This window comes from Diplotaxodon limnothrissa, linkage group LG15 (genome assembly GCF_057381915.1).
Source record: "Diplotaxodon limnothrissa isolate DT_005_m linkage group LG15, D_limnothrissa_male_GT1.1, whole genome shotgun sequence".
In the NCBI taxonomy this organism is placed as follows: Eukaryota; Metazoa; Chordata; class Actinopteri; order Cichliformes; family Cichlidae; genus Diplotaxodon; species Diplotaxodon limnothrissa.
In genome coordinates, this window is record NC_140610.1 from 13,896,619 (window position 1) to 13,918,570 (window position 21,952).

Sequence of the window (21,952 nt, forward strand, 5' to 3'; positions counted from 1 at the left end):
AGCTGCTTCTCACTTTTATTTTCTATTTTTTATTATCTCCAGAGTCCAGAGCATCTGCCATGACTTAACCCATACTTCAAATCTAAATACCGGGGACCCCCACTCTCAAATGTTATATACTACAGTTTCACTGATAACAAGCTGACTTTACAAACTAATAATCATGTTAAAGGTTTGATAGTTCTGCTTCCAAAAGGTACAAGAATCTTTTCTTTTGTCTCGGGCCAGTTCTTTGTACTATGAAATCAGTGGTAGTTGTAGCAGACTTCTTTAGTCTTCTCCTGGGGGAATAGTGTTTTATCACTCCTCTGATGTCCAGGTTATTGCCTGGACTGGTCCAGGATAAAGGGATTTGAGGAGCTCATAGCTTTTGAGAGTAATTTATTTCCCACTGAGATTGTGAGGGTAAGTCCTCGGGATCGTGGCAGAATTAAAAGGTCAACAAGGTGAGAAAAGGAAAAAAAGCGCCCTAGCCCGGTGCACTTGGGCGCACAGAAGTTAACACTTGAAGATCTGAAACACACCAAGACACATGCACTTGTAGTCTATTGCCGTGTGAACATGCAGCAATGAGAGTGATGCACTGGTCACGGTGCAAGAGAAACAAAGTAAGATGAGCATTTATTCTATTCCCATTCACTTTTATATTGTTTAAACACTCTTTTGTTAGTTCATTTAGATATTTAAGTTTACCCGTTCATACTAATTGGTGTAGAAAGTGTCACACTTGCTGATCTAACTAAAGTAACTCTTAACAATGTCATGGCAGAGAACCTCTTGAAAGAATTAATTCAGCAGAGCTTTTTGCCTTTTAGTTGACCTTTAGCAGGTCACGCTTACCCAAATTAATATACTCTAGAGGGGAATCTGGTAAAGATCAAGGACACTGCACTTCACAGCGAGAATGTGTCCCTAAATATGTTGGCCACGTTCATAGTAGACTGGAGAAATGAAGAGCATTGTACTGTTAGCTTTGTCTACTCATGTCAGTGTTTTACGTGTATACAAGACGTGGGTCAGCCAATATCTGCCAATGACTGTGAACGGTTTAACCTGCTTAGAGTAAAAATGATGGATGATGTTTGACAGTGTAGTTACACTGGGAAAGTGTGAAAAATCAAGTTTGCTTTTACGGCTGCCCAAAGTTTCCAGACACGTTCAAGTTCATGAAAAATGGCCTGAAGTGGTCGCCTGTGAGAGTTGGATCTGCTGTATGGAGTAATGTTGCATTAAGGCTACTCTTCTCTTCTTTGGAGGCAAGTTTGGAGTAGCATGTGGTGTGTTTTTACAGCTCTTTCTTCGTCTACCCCCCCCATCCCCAGCTCACCCTGCCTCACCCCACCTCACCCCGCCTCATCCCCATTAAACTCAATTTGTTCTGAGACTTGAGGATCACTTTGAGCCCAGAAGCATGTGCTGCATGAGCAAAGCGATGCAGGGAAATGTATTTTAGAAAGTTTAGTGGTAACACTGTAAAAAAAAAAAAAGAAGAAGAAGAAGAAGAGAAGTAAAAAGAAAAGAAAAAAATAACTGCTTGAAGATGGGCCAAATAAAAGGCACTATCACAAATGCTTTTTAAACAGTTAATCAAAAATGTAGTTTGAGCGTGTGGTGTGTGCTCTGTAAGGTTTTGCAAAGTTACAGTACTTCTTATGATCTAACTCTTATATGTTTTAACTTTTATTTTGTTTTCTTATATGTTCTTTTATGTTTTGTGCCTGGTTAAGTCCTTATTAGATGTCAGCAGACTTTCAAAAAGCCCAAACGCTCCTCAGAAATCTACTGAGACCTCCAATCAAGGTTAAAATATGCAGCAGGATTACAGGGAACAGATTTAATGAAGACCCAGCATCTCAGTGAAGAGAATTTAAGATGAAGTTTGTTTTATCTAAACATGTGTTTTAACTCAGGACACATGTGATAGGTTTCAATATACAGTAAACATGTGTTGTGGATTGTGTTGCCTTAGTAGTTTTATCGCTGTTGTAGTTCAGGTTTTAGAAATTAGCAGACATGCTTAATGATGCCTTGAGATTTTACAGCCCAGGGTTTTCAAATGAAGCATTGAATGACTATCTACAGATGTGTTTTAGGTTTTCTTAGACTGGAGAACATCTGCTGCTACATAAATGTGTGCTTGTAATTTAAGATAACGCCTGAACTTTGGGGCTAATTTTTTTATGGTATTTCTGGATGAACTGTAAGATTTGTTGGAAATATTTAACAAGTAACAAAAAATATAATAATGTTGGAGTTATAGTGCATTTTATAATTTTTTTTAAATTCGGTCATCCCGTGTGAGGACTGTTTATACAATCATATTGCATTAGTACGTATTAAAAAGCAAACATTTTTTCTGGCCTTGCATTGAAGTCTATAACCTTTGAGTTTAGCATGATGTTCTCAACCTGACATCAGGACACTATTTATGCCACAAATCTGCTCAGAGATTGCATTGAAAAATCTTTTCAAATAGCACGGACATCATATGAGCTGTCCTAGTTCTGGCATGAGAGAATTGCTGTGATAATTATCTGAAACAATCTGCAGGACACAGAGCTCAAGTAGAAATGCGATGCCTCAAACAGCCGGGGTCAGTCCACTTATCACTTGTCCTGTGTGGAGGGTGGCTCTGCTGTAAACAATATTGACCTTTAATTGTTGTTTTCAGGGTCAAAGGTTATCTCTTATCAGCTGCTGTCACACACAGTATAAGGATATGCTGAAGGAAATAATCTTAACAGAATACGTCTCAAGGAATTCAGGTGTCGTTATTCTCCAGACGTCCAACTTCTTTTCTGTCTACTGTTTACAGAGCAGTATAATAAATACGTCTGAATCACAGGGTAGTTCAGGTTTTTGCTTTTTATTTTTGTAGTTTGTGTCGTCATCATTTTTGTCTATTAACATAATACTGATAACTTTAATCAGAATGAATGCATCAGCAACACAAAGCTGGGCTGAGTATAGTGTTAATAAATCCACATGGTAGCCATTGTTGCTTGTGTCCAGATCTGTGGCAGCATTTCTGTTGCACTAGCTTTCAGTATTATTTCAAGAAAAGAAAGTATAGTTTTTACAGCCTCTCCTGCCCACTCCTAAAATAGGCATAATTACACCAGCAATTTAAAAACATGGAGCTACAATACTGGTTACAGTTGGTTCGTCCTTGGGAAGAAAAAGGTGCATTTCTGTTGTTTGTAAAAAGAAAAGAAAAAGAAATTAAAGTTAATTACTGAGCCTCAGTGGTGTTTTTGACTGTACCAAATAAGCCAGACTGGTGAAATCCAGTCTTTCGCCTAACCTAGGGTTCCTTGTTTCAGGTAAGTGATGACCATCTAAAGGTGAGAGTGGTGTTGATACCTTCATCCAGTGCTCTGTGAGATGTAGTATTAACTTACACCTTTGATTGCCATTTCAAATTCATTTTCTTTACCATTTATTTAACTTCTGGTGCCTCTTCAAGAATAGATTTTAATCTCAATCACACTTTCATATGAATAAATAAAGGATAATGGGGTTGATTTTAGATGCAACACTTGACAGCAATATTATTGCTTGTAGGCTTAAAATATATTTTCACTATTTGGGACGTATCCCAAAGTCTTTCTTAAATAGCCTACAGGCTCTGAGGCTCAGCCTAGCCCAGTACAGTAGAACCATGCTGCGCTGTTATTTAAAAATCTGCCACAGAACTCCAGCACTCTGATCTTGAGCCAGAACCCGCTGATCTACGCTCCAAACACCACCATGGCCTCACTCTTCCTTTCCCTTCCAGCTGAGGATGAAGGGATGATGGAAGGAGAGATGGTGAGAGAAAAAGAGGGAGGGAGGCATTCTCTTTCTGGCCTTCTTTGGCATGCTTTTTTTCTCCTCTTTTCCCAGCAGCCCATCTGTTTCCTGTCTGCAACATGACACCAGTGCCCGATTAGGTTCTGCTACTCTTGAGGTGTGTGTGTGTGTGTGCGCGCGTGTGCTATTGGAGGGATTATGATTGGCTGCCATACACCTAGTCATTTATGTTGGTACAAACTGGCCCATGTGGTTGCATGTGATCCAAGTGTGATATAATAGCATCGCTAAAAATGTGTGGGAACCTCTGACTTCTGTCACTGAATCGTATTGAGCATGCTCAGTGGCTGATATATTGTGGTAATGCATTATTCTACTCTTTTCACGCTTGTTTTCATTAAAAAGTGAGAATGTTCTTCAGATAAAAATATCAGTACACTGAGCACTCTGTGCAGAAAAGAAATGCACATTTTGAGCTGTCATTCAGGTATATGCTGTGGCTAAAATGGCTGTTTTCTTAATCTGGCCAGTGTTTGGATCTTGGCTCTTATAACAGTAACAGAGCTGTGTGGATTAGCCGAGATAATCCCCACTCTGTTCTTCTTCACCCTCTATGGCAGCAAAACTGGGAAAGTGAAAATGTATCAAATGGACATCTTGTACATCAGCTCAAAGTACCCTTCCCTTTTTGTTGCATGTCTTTCCCTTTTTCACTGGTTTTTCTCTGTCTAACCCTGTCTGATGGGGATTTTCCACCCTTAGGCCCGCACTGAAAAGCTGGATGCTCCACTCTCCTACTGTGTTTGTTTTTAATTGACGCACATAAAGACGTCCGTCAGCTAAGGCCAAGCCATACCTCCAAGTTGTGTTTGGCAAGGCCACAGTGGATGCACTGGATTCAGGGCTCCGTAGGTCTAGTTATAGCCTTCCCCAAACCAGACAGACTGTGGGATGCTCCTTTATATAATCCAAGATTTTCGTAGCTGGGCTAATAGAGGGAAACACTCATCAGGTCTCTGTTGTCATAGTCCTTGACACATTAACCCTCTCAAGGCAGGCGTTGCCGATTTGCAACAGTTAAAAACTAACAACCTGATTACCCCACATACATATTTTATGAGTTTTTTTACTCAGAAGTACCACTGCAGGACTTGGTTGTGCATTAGCAACAAAAAGTTTAATTTGAGCCTGAGAGGGTTAAAATAGAGTGAAGTACCAATTCAGAAGTGTCAAGAAGTTGATTGACTGTAAAGAAGCCGGTGATCAATTTGGTAAAGCGGTGGAGACAGAAAAGCACTAGGATGTGTTGATAAATGAATGAAATAATGTTCTATTATGTAGCTACAACAGTAAAAAAATACATTGAGAGAAACATAAAAATGCATTAAAAAATGACAGAGCCTCTTTAAAATTCTTATAGACGGCCACGTTCTGTGTTTTGATCACAAGATTTCTGCTCTGGCACTGTTAATATGACAGTTGCCCTATAAAGGTCAGGGCTGGTGAGCTCGTGGGTGGTCTTCTACTGCCTAAGAATCCTTTTAAATCTAAACTTTGGCTTCTCATACTGCTGGTAGCTAACGCTACAAGAACATTTAACAAACGTCTACATTAAAATGTCTAAATCATAAAATGTTACTTAAAATTTGTAAAGGCTGTAAAATTAAGAATAAGAAAAAAAACATTATTACTCACTTTAATGAATTCAGATAAACTCATTAGCATATGCTTACTTACATTTAAGCAATAGTTGAAATCCTTCTCACATCTGCTCTTTAAATATGCTTACAGAGCGGTGAGAATGCTAGTGTGGTATAAAGACAGGAAACCAGTCAAAATAACTCTTTTGACTCACCTACCTACAAAGCTAACTCATTAGCATAATGTATGAGAAATGATCAGTTTCTTTTCTCTTCTTGCTTTTCTGTCTCTGCTGTTCTTAAAGGTCAACAGCTCAGTGTGCTCAAAGGATGTTCTTCATTGTGTGTGTATGAGTTAGTGTTAGGTTTTGACCCATGTGTCAGGATATGTTTGTGTCTCCCTTGTGTTAGCATCACACCCCCTGCAGAATCCCTGTTTTGTTGATACACATCTTACTGGTCACAGTGCATTTTCTAACTCTATAAGCCACAGCTTCTTTTTAGCGGTTCTACAACCTTTTGTTACAGGAAAGATTCATAACACAGTGTGAATTAAAATGCACAGATCTTCTCATCTCTGACAAGGAGCTGAAATATTGTTTTCAGTCCTAGTATTTCGTACTGTAAGTTAGGTCAACTGCTTTTTGCTAGTAACTTTAAACTCATAACAAAGCTCGTTTTGAAATAAAGAGAAATTTGATGTTTCATAACTAATATATTTCCACCCAAATACTGACACAACTTTTTTTAGTAAAAACCTCAGACCCTATTGGGGAGATGACTGATAAAATAATAATTGTAATAACTTCCCTTTCTTCTCTTTTTTATTAAAGCAGTGAACATCAGTGCCAGAATTTATTGAAACTTAGCTCACCTCCTGTGCTTACTGTTCTGGACTTTCTACATTAGCTTACAAGAACTGATGTTTGTGATTTAAAATATAAAGATATCCTCCAGCCCCCAGTGTGTTAGGAGTCTTGCCAACTATTGGCTCTACTGTAGCTATTAAAAATACTAATTTGTCTTTTGGATGACTTACAATGTACCCCATTTTGAAGAAACCAAACCTAGATCCTACTGTCTGTAATATCTATATTTTAAATCCCTTTTTAATCTAAGTTCTGTTAAGGATATACTGTTTACTATAGAGACACAGTTTCTACCACTGCTCTCAGTCAGAGCAGTTAAACTACTTCTGAGAGTGTTAAATGACCTGCAGTGCCCTTGGGTGCAGGTGATTTCTCTGTTTTATTATTAAACATCAAGCACTAATTAAGAGGCCACATGGATTTCTGCCTGTATTGGACTCTAATGTCAAATTTGTGATCTGTGGTGCCCCACAGGGTGTGGTTCTGGGACCCCTGTAGTTCATTTTATATCTGTTACGTTTAAGACAGATACATTGAAGACAGTTTTAACATTAGATATCACTTATTCACCATGATGTCCAGCTTTATTTGTCCTTCAGACCATATGTGGTTAATAAGTTAATTATTTATATGACTAATGAGCTGCCTGAAGGCTATCAGTGAAATAAAAATACAGCTCAGTGCAATAGAGTTTCTTGACGCTGGCCCAGACAATGTACCTCTCTTAATCAGGAATAGTAAAGACACCCTCTGTACTATTCCTTTATTTAATTTGGTCAGTATTTAATCTACTAACTGTTAGATTAAATAACCTTAATCTAAAGGGTATTTTCAATCAGTTCCTGCCCTTCAGCGCCCATGTAAAAACAGCTCTTTTAACCTAATTTTATTACGTCTTAGAAATATTAGTGAATTCAGATCCATATTCTCTATAGTGGAGCTGGAGATTCGTTTATGCATTTATTTCATCTTGTATTGACTTCCACAACTCACTGTCAAAAGCCTTCCATAAGACGTATGCGTATACTCTGGCAGTGTCTTTAAATGTACGAGTTCTAATCAATGGAGATTCTGTGCTTTAATTCTTGTACTACTCTGAACTCTGTTTCATTTCTTGTGCAGTTTTTGCCCTGTAGAGTTTTTCTGTGTTGTTTTACATTTGTAGTCTTTTATCTTCTGTCCTCTTCAATTCTCTCTGTCATTTTGGTATTTTCGTAAATGCTTTTCTGTAAAGCACTTTGTGACTCCTGTGTGAAATGCTATATAAATAAATGATGCTTGCTAGCTTGACTGTACACTACAGTACAGAGGGGTACTTTGCTTGAATGTACTCAGTAATTTGCCAACTACAAAGGTCAGTGTACATTGCCTCCTAGGGCAGATAGAACCTTCAGGAACTCCTTCCTCTGTTACTCTGTGTAAACTATTCAGATCCATATTTGTGCTGTAGAATTTGATTGGTGTCTCAACAGAGGTTTATGTGCATTTACCCTCCTCCACAGGCCTGAATGCACATTTGAATTGTGTGTGCGTTTGTCTTTATAAAGAGTATGTCTAAGAGAGAGAGAGAGAGAGACAAGGATTCAGCTCCCTTTCATCATCTAAGCACATGCTGGCTACATGCTGGATCTCTAACATCCACCAGGCACTTCAACCACGGCAGCAGGTGTTTATTTTAAAGACTGTTGTAAAAGTGTCTCTGGCTGCCTCTGTGTCTGTCACTCCTCTCTCTCTGATGGCCTCTTGTTCTCTGTCTGTCTGCTCTCTCTTACCCCTGAGGCCATGTATATGCATCTGCTTTTAAAGACCGTGATCTAGGTTGACACAGGCAAAACGAGTCAGGAGACACACACACAAATGCAGGCAGCAACACAAATAGATAACCAACTGTACTCAAAAAGCATCTGCAATGGGGATGGAATGCCAAAGCTTTGAGGCCTCATAGGACACGTTTGCATCAACTGAATTTGAGATTGAATACTCCAATTGGAGTAATGCATGTGCTCCCCTGTGAAAATGCCAAGAAAACTAAAAACAAGCAGATAAATGAAATGTTTTTAGCAGTTCTGCTCATCTTTTCCTATCTCGTCTGTCCTCCCTCCTCTTGATCACAAGCAGCTGTTGAGGGCAGTCTGCGATAGAAGTTGCCTCCTAAAATCTATTTTTGGAACTGATTCTAATAATAGTCCATATTAAAATAGTGTCAAAACTCCCCTTAGGTGGGAGACATTTGGCAAGTGTATGGGTGGGGTATAGAGCCTCTACTTTTTGGTATTAACCAAAATTCGCCCATGTACCTATTTAAAAAGGTGTCCGTAGCCAGTTCTAGACAGTATTTTATGATAGCAACATTTCTAATTGGCTTCTGTGTCAACTAAAGTGTAATGTTTGAGAACTGCTTTCAAAAAAATTTCAAACAATACCCAGCTCACACCCTGCGTTTTGGTAGTAGACTAAACGAACCGTGTGTAGTCTCATCCATTTGTGTGTGCAGTGTGTATTTGTCATGATAAGACCGATGACGGCTGACCCAGACCTCACTGTTATTATCACTGTGCAGGCCTGACCACTAATATAGCCCAGCGCTCTGTCAGCACATGGAGAAAAAAATACGTATTTAAATACACAAGAGCAAGTCAACTCCCACACTTCAATTTAAGCACGATGGTGCTTAAGTTATCATTAGGTTTTTGTCTCTGGAATACAGAAGGCTATTACTTAGTCTGAAAGCTGTCAGTTATGATTCACTCTCACTTTGGGTTTGTGTAATTACCTGACAATGACAGGGCACAGGAGCACATATGATAGACAAGTGCTATATGAGGCAGGTGGTAGTGTTTAACCAGAATGATAAAGAGGGAAGAATCAAATCACAGAGCATGTAATGAAACGCAGATGCTGAAACTTTTGTGTTATGCTGTTATGAGTGTGTATTCTATTGTTTAGAACAACGGGCTGTAATGTAATTTAGTCCATTCTAGTGTTTACTGAAAAGACTGTGTGTTATACAAAGGTCTTAAACACTGCATTGGACTGTGAGGTTATACTGTCACAGGGTCCTAATGGTCTTTTCTCACAATTGCTACGTTAACTTGCTAAATTGTATAGTTCTTCTACTCTGAAGCTGAGGCTTTGCACTGATTTTATACTCAAGAAAAGCATTAATCTATTACTCTGTTGAGAAAAAGTGTGACCACAGTTTGGATTAACAGCAGCACACAATTGGATCATACCTTTAAAGCATTAATGACAGAACCATACTATCTTTGTACTCACTGCTCTCTGTTTGCTCCTTAGTTTAATGGAGTTCAATGAGACTCATTCAGTGCCGACTTCAGTCAATCTTTGAGAATTCATCTTTGGTGTGAAGCAGTGTCTTTCTAACTTTTACTATACGACACTTGCATCTCATCCACTTTTATTATTCCTGATTTTTAAATTCCTTAATTTAAAATTAACCTCTTATGCATTGTGTCATATATACACTGACCAGACACTTCACTAGGTACATCTTGCTAGAACCAGGTTTGAACACCTTTTGCCTTCAAAACTGACTTCATACTTCATGGCATAGATTCAACAAGATGATAGAAGCATTGCTCATCGATATTTGATAGAATCACAGAGTTGTTGCAGATTTGGACTGAAATCTGGTGACTCTGGAAGCCGTTTGAGTACAGTGAAGTCATTGTCATGTGCAGGAAACAAGTCTGTTGATTTGAGCTTTGTGATATGGTGCATTATGTTTTTTATGGAAGCATCCAACAGAAGATGGGTACACTCTAGTATTCAAACAATGCTCAACTGTTATTAAGGGGCGTGCCAAGAAAATATCATCCACATCACTGAACCACCAAAACTGGCTGAATCTGTTGATAGAGCGCAGGACTGATTCATTTACACCAACTACGTGACCCTACCATCCAAATGTCAGTGCAGAAATCAGACTCATCTCTTCAAGCAAAGTTTTACCACTCTTGGTCCAATTTTGGACTGGAAAAATGAATTGTAGCTTTAGTTTCCTGGTCTTAGCTGACAAGAGTGGCCCATGGTATAGTCTTCTGCTGCTGTAGCTCAGCAATGCTGTGATGAGTGGTTTGAGTTACTGTTGCTTTCCTATCAGATAGAAGCAGTTTGGCCATTTTCCTCTGACTTGGGGCGTCAACAAAGCATTTTTGCACAGAGGAAACCTGCTCACTGGATATTTTCTCTTTTTTGGACCATTCCCTTTAAACCCTAGAGATGGCTGTATGAGAAAATCCTAGTATATCAGATGAGCCCATCTGGCACCAACAACAATGGCACATTCAAAGTCTCATAAAACATGTTGCTACAACACTCTAATGCTCAGCTAGAACTTCAGCAGGTTGCCTTGACCTTGTCTACATGCCAAAATTCACTGATTGCCTATTTGTTTTGAGGCGCAGGTGTACCTAATAAAGTGGCTTGTATCAGTTATAGTGTTACATTTTTATTATATTAGGTCATCCAAAAGCTCAGGCTTAAGGTTGCTCTAAATGCTCTGTTTCAGACAGCTCCACACACCTGCTCGCCGGTCCTTTTGTTTGCAAAGGGGAGCCAATCAGAAGAAAGCTGACTTATATGGAGGGTACCCTTAAATAGAGAGGAGCTCATCATCATTATCCACTCATTTGTTGTTGATCCTATTATATCACTGACAAAAACGTTGGCTTAGTACTGATGGCATATATTCTGTTAAGGCAGGCTTACAGATCATTCCTCCATGAACAGATGGCAAGGAGGGAGCTGAAGTGGAAAATTAAAGTAATTTAATTGAGCATTTCACATCAGTATGAATGATATTGGCATTAACTTGTCTTTTTGTCACTTTAGAGCTTCGTCTGTCACTGCTAATTTAAAGCTTAACGAAGTCTTTTGTTCAGGCGTGCAAGAGACTGAGCGAGAATGAAAGAATGTGGACTGCCAACATGCTTAGTAACTGCCAACCTTTAATAAAGTTGACTAAACAGTACACAAAGACTTACACTGATTCATTTGTATATGACAAAAAATGATAAAAAATGATCATAATTTTTCAGAGTAGCATCACAGTTTATCTTTCATTGAAGTAGCAGGTCCCCAGTAGACTTCATGTTGCCAAGTGTTGATTTTATTAACTGCCTTGCACAGCCAGTTGTTGCTTGCAGCTAAAGATAGCACCATTGTTTAGATCATCCTTGACATATGTTGGAACATGCTTGTTGAAAGCTGTTGCCTTTATTTCTGTCACGTGTGGATTTTAGACGGCACGACTATTTCACAACTATTTTTTCCCTCTCTGCTTTGTTTCAGTAACTCACGCCCTCTGTCCTGTATGCAAAAGGACTATGTCATTTGCTGGTCTCATCAGCCCTCTGCACACTAAAAACTCAGTATCCCATTACCTCACAACACTGACATGAAGGAGTGCGTTTAGGCGGGTGGCTTGATTTGATGATTCAGCGCTGGTCTCATCCTTGTTTGCCCAGTGGAACATCAGATAATGCTGAGCTTTTGCTGATCTCTAGTGTGGCCCGACTCTCCCACATCCAGCCAATAAAGATTTGGGAGTAGCAGTGTGTTAGGTATGTAAAGAAAGTGGGTGGAAGAGATGGTCATTTAAGTACACTTCCAGCATTAAAAGTGTGTTCTGGATAGGTGTTATAAATGGAGAAATATGTCATGTTAACATAGCAGGAGACACAAGTTGGGCTGTCTTTGGTTCATATGCAGGCTGAGTGGATCTGTTCACTGCCTACTTTTTTAATGCATGCTTAAAACTCGGAGTGAGGTCATGGGTGAAGATATAAACTCTAGCATGTGTCTGTGTGGGGTCTGAGGGGATAGCTCCACAGCTGAGTGATTTTCTCACTGATTGTTATGACCCCCGCGCTGTCAACAGAGCATCTATTTCTATCTCTGAATGGATGATGTGTGGATGATGCCAACTGTGTGTGTGGACTGTTTAAATATCCCACACGGCTGGGATTTGGAAGTTTAACCAATGGTTGTGGTGAAGTGAGAGTGTTCATGTTGAGGTCCCATGCCGGGGCGTCTGTGTGTATGTGTGTTTGCATACATTAGCATTTGTGGGTATCTCACAGCAGAGGGTTGTGTGTTATCCATTAGAGTAAGTGGGGAAAAATTCTACGCAGGGTTTGGGGTTTTGAGCTGTTCCACTCTCTCCATTCTGGAATGCATTCCCAACCCACAGTATCCTGACTCTGGATGCTTTTAGACTGTATCACCTTCATAATGGGTCTTACACAGACTGCATACCTGCATTATTGCATATTAGAAAAGCTTCATCAGGACATGGCCTTCGTTTATTTCGAGCTTTAACAATCCACACTGACAAGATAACTTGACGCAACTTTTTGCATTATTCATTTAAGCATCTGAGCCAAAACATAAAGCAGAAAAGGTTTCTCCGCCCCTCCAAGATGTGAGGTTTGATTCTCAAATTTTCTCAAAGTTTTTTCAAATTCTTAATCTGGTTTTTTTTTTATGTTTTTCTAGGAGAAGGGGAAATACATGCAGTAATTTATTGAAACATCTGAAAGCATACATGGAAATAAAGTACATGAGGCAAAATTCTAACAAGCTTCCCGAGGGACAATAAAAGCTCTTCTCTGGATGTCGCCTGCCCTTTGTCGCATTCCCTATAAAGATGATCCCATACTGCTTACTCAATGTCAGGGTCTGGGAACTCAGGAGGGTAATCCATGATTGATAGTGTTCGACTGTGTGTTTTCCTATGCACGTATGCTTTTACAGCAATATGTTTGAGGATGTTTGTCATGCTCAGAAATTGAGTCATTGCCATTTAGATGCTTTCCAAATGATGCCGCATGTTGGATCGAAATCTGACAGCACTTTTCAATGAGTTTTGGCAAGATCCCCAAAAGCATTGGCTGAAATTCAGCCCCAAACCATGACAGAGCCTCCAGTGTGTATCTCTTGAGTTAGGTGCCTTTTATGCTTGAATGATTCATAGGTCATGTTAGGTGGCCTTACAAACAAATAAAATACCCAAGTCACATAGAAGGACTAGATTGAAAATGAGTGAAAAAGCAGCCAATGTCCAAAGAAAAACTTTGAAAGACATTTAGAAAGACTCAAGAATTATTTTGAGCACAAAGTAAAGTTTAACATCTTTAGGTTCTGTATTTTACAGGTGTGGGAGGCAAAAAGTGGTTGTTTTGTGAAAACTAACCTTTTAGCATGTCTTTGAGCTAATGTAGCATAAAATGTAAATTTACAGCTATTCTGATCTAGAAAGTAAATGTAAGACTTACAGCATGCATCATAAAACAGTCAAGTTGTGTAAATTTGATACCATTTATATTTAATGAACTAAAACCACTGGCATTCTCCTTTATGGATACCACAGTCTCATTGTGCAGTATTTTTGTACACACATGCATGTACACTGCTACTGAACCTAATGGAGTAATATAAGAAATTTGGATTCCTCAAACTCACATAAAAATGGAAGCAGAACCAGGAAAGGTCTTCGGTGTAGACCACCAGTCCCTTGGTAGAGTTCACATTACTGGTCCAAAAGCTGGTCTACTTTGTATAAATAAGACGAGAGTGAGTGTGTTAATCATGCTCACCGACACACGCGCTCTCAATCATGCAAGCACGGGGATATTTAGAAAAAAAAACATAAATTTTCACAGTGTGAGGTCGAAGTAGTACAAACATGGCTGTAAGACCCCAGCTTTGTATTACACTTATGCACTTATGTTGTTTTATACCATTCTTATCTGGAAAATGCAAAATCATGCTGCTTATTGAATACTGGCAGCCTCCCACACTGCTATTAAATGTGCTCTCTCTCTCTCTCTCATTCACACACACACACACACACACACACACACACACACACACACACACACACACACACACACACACACAGTGATACCCAAGCTCAATAAGCTGCTGTCAGCTGGATGGTGTTAGAGTGTTACGCTGTGGGTTGGAGAGAAAGAGCAAAGGGAGGGAGAGGTGGAATGCAATCTCAACACCTTCAGCTTCTGCCCTATTCACCTTGCATGTTATTTTGCAGGAATGCCATTAGCTAAGTGAAAAATGACTGTGTGTGTGTATGTGTACGGGTTGGTGGATGGCTTCATGAGTATGTGCATGCAGATGTCTGTCTACATGCCTGCCTGTGTGGGAAGCAGAGACTTGAAAGGACATAATAGAACATTAAAAGCATTTTGTGAATCTGAGTGTCCATAAACATTGAGTTTTTTGAGGCACTGCCTTTATTTGTGTATCAAGTGAAAGCGGAGCCTTAACCAGCACTTTAATGTCGTAGATTAAGTTGGCACTGGCTGTGTGCTGATGAAAACCAGACGTTTTTGCTCAGACTTCCTACACACATGCACACGTGTGCGTGCACATTGTGTCAGTCGACTGGTTCTTTTGAAGAGTCCATTTAAGAAAAATGTATTACCCAATCTGTTATGTGTTTTGCCATCTAACCGTGTTTATTATCCATTATACAACAGATTAAAGAGTCAAGCTATTTTTGAAATGATAAATATCTCATTTGAAACAAACTCTGGAAGTTTCTGACACGGGAAACGACTCCCATCTCTATGCAGTGTCTCCATGTGTCACGGTTCTGGGTCCGTCGGACCCAGTAGTTTGAGTTTTATTATGTTTTGGTTTTAGTTTGCATCAGGGATTGTTTTCTTGTTCTCTTGTAGTGTTGATTATGATGATGTTTATTATTTGAGTTTCATGTTTCTGTGGTGTTTAGGATTTGTTCTTCAGTTGTGTCTGCTTAGTATTTGTCTAGCTCCATGTGCCATTTTCTGTCTGTCTCTCTATGTCGAGTTTGTGTCTTAGTGTGATGGTTGCTTGTTCCTGTTTTATTGTGATGGTCTGCGTCTCATGTGAGTGTGTTCAGTTTTACCTTTGTCTCGTCTTGTTGATTATTCCCAGCTGTGTCCACCACCTGTGTGTAATTCCCCTGTGATTCTCTGTGTATTTAAGTCATGTCTGCCGTCATTGTAGTTGCTGGTCCGTCTGTGTATTCCACCCTGCGTCATCTGTGTGTTTCCCTGCTGTCAACCGCCAAGTGTTTCTGCTCATGTTCAGGTTCGTGTTCTGTAGTTAGTTTGTTCCCAGTCTAGTTAGTCATAGCTCCCTTTGCCGTTTGTATTTACTTTCATGCTCAATAAACCACCTTCACACCTTCACGACTGCCTGCGTTTGGATCCTCCTTCATTGCCTCCACACGGCTCACCTCACTCGCCGTGACACCATGTCTATTTTACAGTTTCTTGCGCTCATTTTTGGGGTCAAATTTTAGGCGGCTGAAGCTGACCAACCATCAAGGATGCCCTTAAACAATACCTCAAACATCTAGTCTTCAGCAGTCTCCCGTCTAAACCCATAAAGGCAAAAGTATGTGCAAATTATTGGCCGAGGTCTTTGAGATTTACTATGGTTTAATATTTCATTATATCCCTTCTGGCTTATAGGGCTTTGTCCCAACTGTGTTCTGCAATGGTCAGCATATGGCTCACAAACACAGACACATACAGACATGCACACACTCTCTGGCCTGCAGAGCCCAGTGAAAACAAAGCTGGGCTCTGCCAGTGTAAACACAGCCCATTGTTAAGGGCACTCTTTCCCGCCTCGTATCTTCGCTCCCTGTGGCGATCCAGGGCTCTGAGAGGTACAGTTCTGGGACAGATCCCATGTAACAGAGTTATATTAAGAAGTTCGAGGACTCATTTGCTCCACATTTATGTGACCATGTCATTATAACGAAGGCTGGAGAGTGTGATTTATGTGCTGGGTTTCGCTCCCTTGCACTCCTGTCTCTCTTTTACTGATTTAGTTTAAATGCTTGGCTCCTTAAGCGTGGTTTGCGGTCGCTTATTTTGAGGGGTTTTAGCTTTTTGACACTTATTTTTAGAAAGGCAGCAGTCAATATACCATACTGTACCGTTTTTTTGTTAGCAAATAAAGTGTACAGAAAAACTTGGCAGACTATTGTTTTGGATGATTGATGGACTGTGTGTGCATGTGCATTGGCCAGGTAATGCATCCGATTACATAGTCTTTTGTTAGTGAGGAAAATGCATGTTTCACAGTGTGTATAAGCCACATTGTCCCCTCTTCAGCTATGACTCTGGTCCACATGTGCAGCCAATTAGGACCAATCAGAAGCCTATAATAAGGGCGTGGCATGGCACCACGGCAACATGGCAGTGGGGGAGTTGTAAAGCCCTGTGATTAGTGTGTCAGACTGATGAGAAGGAACAAGGGAACCTGCCAGGCCAAATCTCACTTCTTAATTTTGCTTTTTTTTTTATATCCTCTCAGTTTGACCCAACCAAACCAGGTTAGTTTGGGCTTCTAAGTCTGATTTTTAAAAATCTTTTCTGTTGACAGATCACACACGAGATAACACAATTATATAAAGTTTTTTGCAGATATGAAAATCTTATTTTCACTTTTCTACTCAAGCATTCAAAGTGCTTTAAATAACATTTTTCATTCATCATTCACACACAAATTTATACAAGTGCTTTCTATCTAACATTCACACATCAGGAGCAGCACTGATTTCAGTATTTTGCCCAAGAATATGTAAAAATACAAATATACATGTATGTTTATACAACTGGTGAGAAACTACATTGCTAATGGTCTTCTTTAAACTGAAACAAAGATCAGAAATCATATACTGGTTGTTACTTGATGTTGAGGAGGTTAAAGTCAGACCTGTTAGATCCAAGTCCTCCAGGAACAAGAGCTGTTGAAACTACTTTAAGTGCAGTCTTTAAACTGCTGTAAGAAAAACGTCTTTTTCATGTCTATTGCTCTCTCTGTTTAATTGTCAGAAGTTAAAATGGTATTGATTGTACAGGGTGGGCCATTTATATGGATACACCGTAATAACATGGGAATGGCTGGTGATATTAAAGTCCTGTTTGTGGCACATTAGTATATGTGAGGGGGCAAGATGGGTGGTGACCATGGTGGCCATTTAGAAGTCGGCCATCTTGGATACATTTGTTTTTTAAATAGGAAGAGGGCCATGTGACACATCAAACTTATTGGTAATGTCACAAGAAAAACAATGGAGTGCTTGGATTCAATGTAACTTTATTCTTTCATGAGTTATTTACAAGTTTCTGACCACATTTCCGTGTTAAGACTCACATTTTTTCCGTGTTGTCTCATTCTTCTTTGATGCACGGCACAAAAATCTACCAAGTCAACCTTAAGAAAATGGTTTGCATATTAATTTGGTCTTAAACACCATAAATGCATCCTGCAAAGTAGAGGCAACATACTGGTTTACTTAAGCAGCCATATCCTCCATCTTTATTTATTGCTTCTTCAAAGAGAGCTCTTTGTCTGCTTAATTGTCCTGTTGTGGAAGAACAGGTTTAGTACGAAGATCATGTAACTGTGGCCACCAGCATTTCTTATCAGACAGTACTGTCCAATATCCGATAAAGGCAAAATGTCACAGTATAATTACACAAATTGTATCATGCAATCTTTTCATCATTGCCTACAACTGGAAAAATGTGCACAAGCCGAAAGCAGCATCCAGTGCAACGGGGGAGTGTGGCCTGCTCTGCTCCTTCCTGTGCTTTGATTGGCTCTTGGATCACTGCCAAAATACGTCTCTGGTAATTTGATCAGCGTGTTTATCGTCGTCCTTTAAGCAAATGCTGAATTTTTACCCCAATTTTCATGTCATAATTTTACTATTAGTACTGATGATCTCCCGGGGGGAAAAAGCAGCAGATTTGTCTTTGTGGCCGTTGTTCGCAAACAGCAGTGAAAATGCAAGAATGACCAACAGCTGGACAGACAGTCATCTGTTCAGCTGTGAATGGTCAGCCAGTCTGACAGAGCGGACAAACACGGTGACCGGAGCACGGCTCGGCCTCCGAAACCACATGTGAGCCGGCAGGAATGTATAGCCCAGTAGGTTTGTGTCTGGGTGAAACTTCCTTGACTAACAGGACACTGTTAGGTTGGGGGGTTGTGATGGCGGGGGCAGCGTAACTTTTGGGAACTTGCATGCATGGTCCGGAAGAGTGTGTGAATCATGGCCACAACGCTGTCTGACACCGTCGGTGACAGCATACTCTTGAGTATGTTTACCTTTGTTTGACTCCTAATGAAATGAATCAGTAGTTGATGTGAGTCTTAATCCTTATCAACAACAGCAACAAATACGACAGACTGCACAGCTGTGTGCACTAGAGGGTAGAGAAGAAGATAGTTCTGATCAAAAACTGGTTGCTTTGAAAATATAATCCAGTATATTGCTTTACAAATACTGCATTGCCCTTTACCTCCTTTACCTACAAATACTCCAATACTGCATTGTCTAATTATGCTCTGTTCTGTCTTTCTTTTCCCTAAACACCCCTTCCTTGCTTTACTTCCTTCTCTTTGTAGTCCCAAAGAAGTTGCTCCACGAGCAGGGCCCCAGACCACCAGCCTACCACCCAGCACCCAGCGCCCATGACCCTAACATAGTGGGAGACAGCCCTCCTGAGGGGAGCTCAGTCAAAAGCCCTGACACTGTTCCAGGTGAGACAAATGACAACTATAGTGTATAAGCTCATACACTCTCACCCCCCACCCCCCCATGAAATGTAGTTAACGCTAAACAGGTTTGAGGCATCTTGAGCATCAGACCTTGATCTAATTCAGGTCTTAAGTCAGAGCGTGGTTGTGTGCGTTTTCAAAGTAACACAAGTTCAACTGTTTCCATATGGATCCTTTCTGATTGATGGTACTCACAATATACTCCTTCCCAACAACCAATGATTGCACTGCATGTACAACAACCTAAGTCAGGCTTTCAAATTCCCAGAGAATGAATGACCAAGAACAACGGAATGAGAGAATGAAAAAGAATAGACGCCAGCAAGAAAGAAACTTAAACAAAGCTTTATTCATGAGCAATGGTGGCCTGCATCCAGCACACTAATTACTCTGCTAGGCTACTGGCACTGTGCTGATTAGGAGGATAGAAGAATGAATGAGCAGTTAAGAGAGGTAGAGGACAGAAGACGTGTGCTGTAGCGCTGACGGTTCCTGATGCATGAATTTCTCCTCCTTATTGCCACGAATGTACGCACTGCTCAAAAACTAACTCTGGAATAACCTTTTTTGTGAGATTGTGTGATAGCAGATAAAACAGGGCGAAGACGAGGTTTTCAAAAGAAATATTCAACCAAATAAAGATGTGATTCACTGTAAATTCAGGTGCCTTGTTCTTCTTACTTTAGCATTTCTCTTTAGTTAATGTTAGACTGCACAAAATGATGGGTATGTTGACATAGATTGAATCTTTTTGCTTGATCACCAAAGGTAGCCATGCAGACAGCAAAGGCTCCAGGAAGTCACTGCCCTCTGCCAAAAAATAGTCCAGGAAGTGGCATACCATAAAAACACTACTTACTGTATTTACTATATAACACAAGTGAGTACATGCATAATTGAAGAGGCAGATTTGAACTTTTAGACTAATGCACCACTAATAAACTACTTGTATCCATTTGCTTCCCATCATAAGCTAATAAGGATATTTATATTAATCATACATGGATTAATATAAATATTAATTTTCTCATTCAATTTTGATTTCTCAGATTTTAAAAGCTTTGTGTGTTGTACTACTGCCTTGATAAATTATGCCTTTTCTATCGCTGTTATCATATATTCCTCACTCTGTACACTTATGTGCTTGTTACTATAATTCAGCAAAACTATGTGATGCTTAAGACCATGATATCATAGCTTTTAGAGGAATACCATTATATATATAAACATGGATTTCGAATGCAGTCTTGTTTATTTCCTATCCTTGCAAAATTGGTTTTATGTGTACAAGTTAAAATACAGCTTTGTAAACATCATATGGCACAAACACAAACACTGAACTTTTTATTGTCTCCATCTTTGGTTCCAGCTGCTTCTTGATGTGGCATTGCTGCTGTGCAGTTCACACAGATTACTTGACTTTTCTTTTTCCATTTATTTCATTGAAGTCAAGCTCTTTCTTTGTGCATTGCACGACATGATCTTAGGTTGAATTCACTGGGATGTCGTGTTAACACACACCTGAACACACTGGACCAATGAACTGACAACACTTTTGTTTTTATAGAGGTGCTAACACTTGCTGACTGTCAGTTAATGAAGTGCATTTGATTAGCAATATCTGGCTGGTATGTATGCTCTTATTGCCTAAGGAAGTAAGAAGGGTGTCTTTAGTTTCCCACAGGAATGCTAGTCCTCTGAACACAAATGTATTGTTTCGTAGAGACAACAGTATAACAACAACGTATTTTATATTTTCATTGATAATGTGACAAAAGTTGTCTGTTTTCTGTGAGTTGAGACAGATTGCGGTTGAACGTTAGCTCATGTGTGCAACATAGCCGTAGGTCCAGGTGGAAGCATTTACCTCATCAGCGAGCACTTCCAGTATAAACTGCATTTATCAGATAAAGAGAGCCCGACACACCTTAGAGACTCTACAATTAGAGGTCATTCCTGCGTGTGACAAATCACCAGAGTATGCTTACCTTCATTGACAAAAGAAATAAAGCATGTAAAAATGACTATGCAACCACACACACAGAGAGAGAGAGCTCAGGTCACTAAACTAAATGCTTCTGTTTATTTTGACTGTCTGAGGTTTGGTTGCTTTTTTTCAGTGGAGCTAAACTTGCAGTAGTTCCACGCTACCCCATAAACAACTACGTCAGGTAAACTAAAGGCAGCTGTAACATGAGTATGAATCCCCATAATTAATTCATGGTGCTCCTGTTTTCTCTCTCTTTCACACACTCTCTTTGCAGTGAGTGCACAACAAAACCCAGCTGGTAAACACTGAAAGAAGTAAAAAAAAAAAGAAAAATCTAGAGCAGGAAGTAGTCGTTCCCATCTATAAATAGAAACATTTTTTCTAAGATTTTGGGAAGCTTTTGAAATGTCTCCAGAGTACAAACTTTTCCATGTGGTTCTCTGTTTCTTAATGACCTGAGTCAGAATGAATTACAGAAAAGGATGTCGTGTTATCTTCTGAATCACAAAGCTCCCTGTGAATGTGTACGTGTGTGCGTGTATGTGTGTCTTATGCGTGACGCATCTTTTTAGAAAATTTATGCGATAAAATCTCCCCCAAACCACTGTGAGACTGTAGGCGACTGAGACTGATGTCATTACAATGAATCAGCAACAGCAGATTCTGGATTTACTGTAAAAGCATCACCATCATAATGTAACTGTACATGTAGCTGCTGTAAACTACTCATTGTGTACTCATGTCCTGTTAATTTACATTTTTTTCCAGAAAGGAAGAAACCCAGGGAGACCAACGCCGACGAGGAAAAGTCTTTTGAAAACGGAAAAGGAGGAGAAGAAAGAGAAGAAAGTCCATTGCGTCCCCCGGACATGAATCCCATCATCAACTCAACATCGAGTGGCAACATGGCCCTCATTAGTAACGCATTGGCAGCCTACACTTACATATCAGGTCGGGTAACATTGTTCTGAAATCTACTGTAACATCACATGTGTAGCGTAATCTCTGGCAGTTAGACTTTTAGAGCTCTTAACTGCATCTGCTTAGGG

At 39.8% G+C, this 21,952-nt stretch overlaps 1 protein-coding gene across 1 annotated transcript in view; it reads left to right on the plus strand.

The window, feature by feature from the left end:
- Positions 1 to 21,952, plus strand: part of eva1aa (eva-1 homolog A, regulator of programmed cell death a) — a 74,530-nt gene that overhangs the window by 49,421 nt on the left and 3,157 nt on the right. Inside the window, exons 6-7 of the mRNA XM_085371797.1 lie at positions 18,761 to 18,895; positions 21,672 to 21,854. Coding sequence (XP_085227923.1) covers positions 18,761 to 18,895; positions 21,672 to 21,854 — 318 coding nt within the window. The remainder of the gene's footprint in view (positions 1 to 18,760; positions 18,896 to 21,671; positions 21,855 to 21,952) is intronic.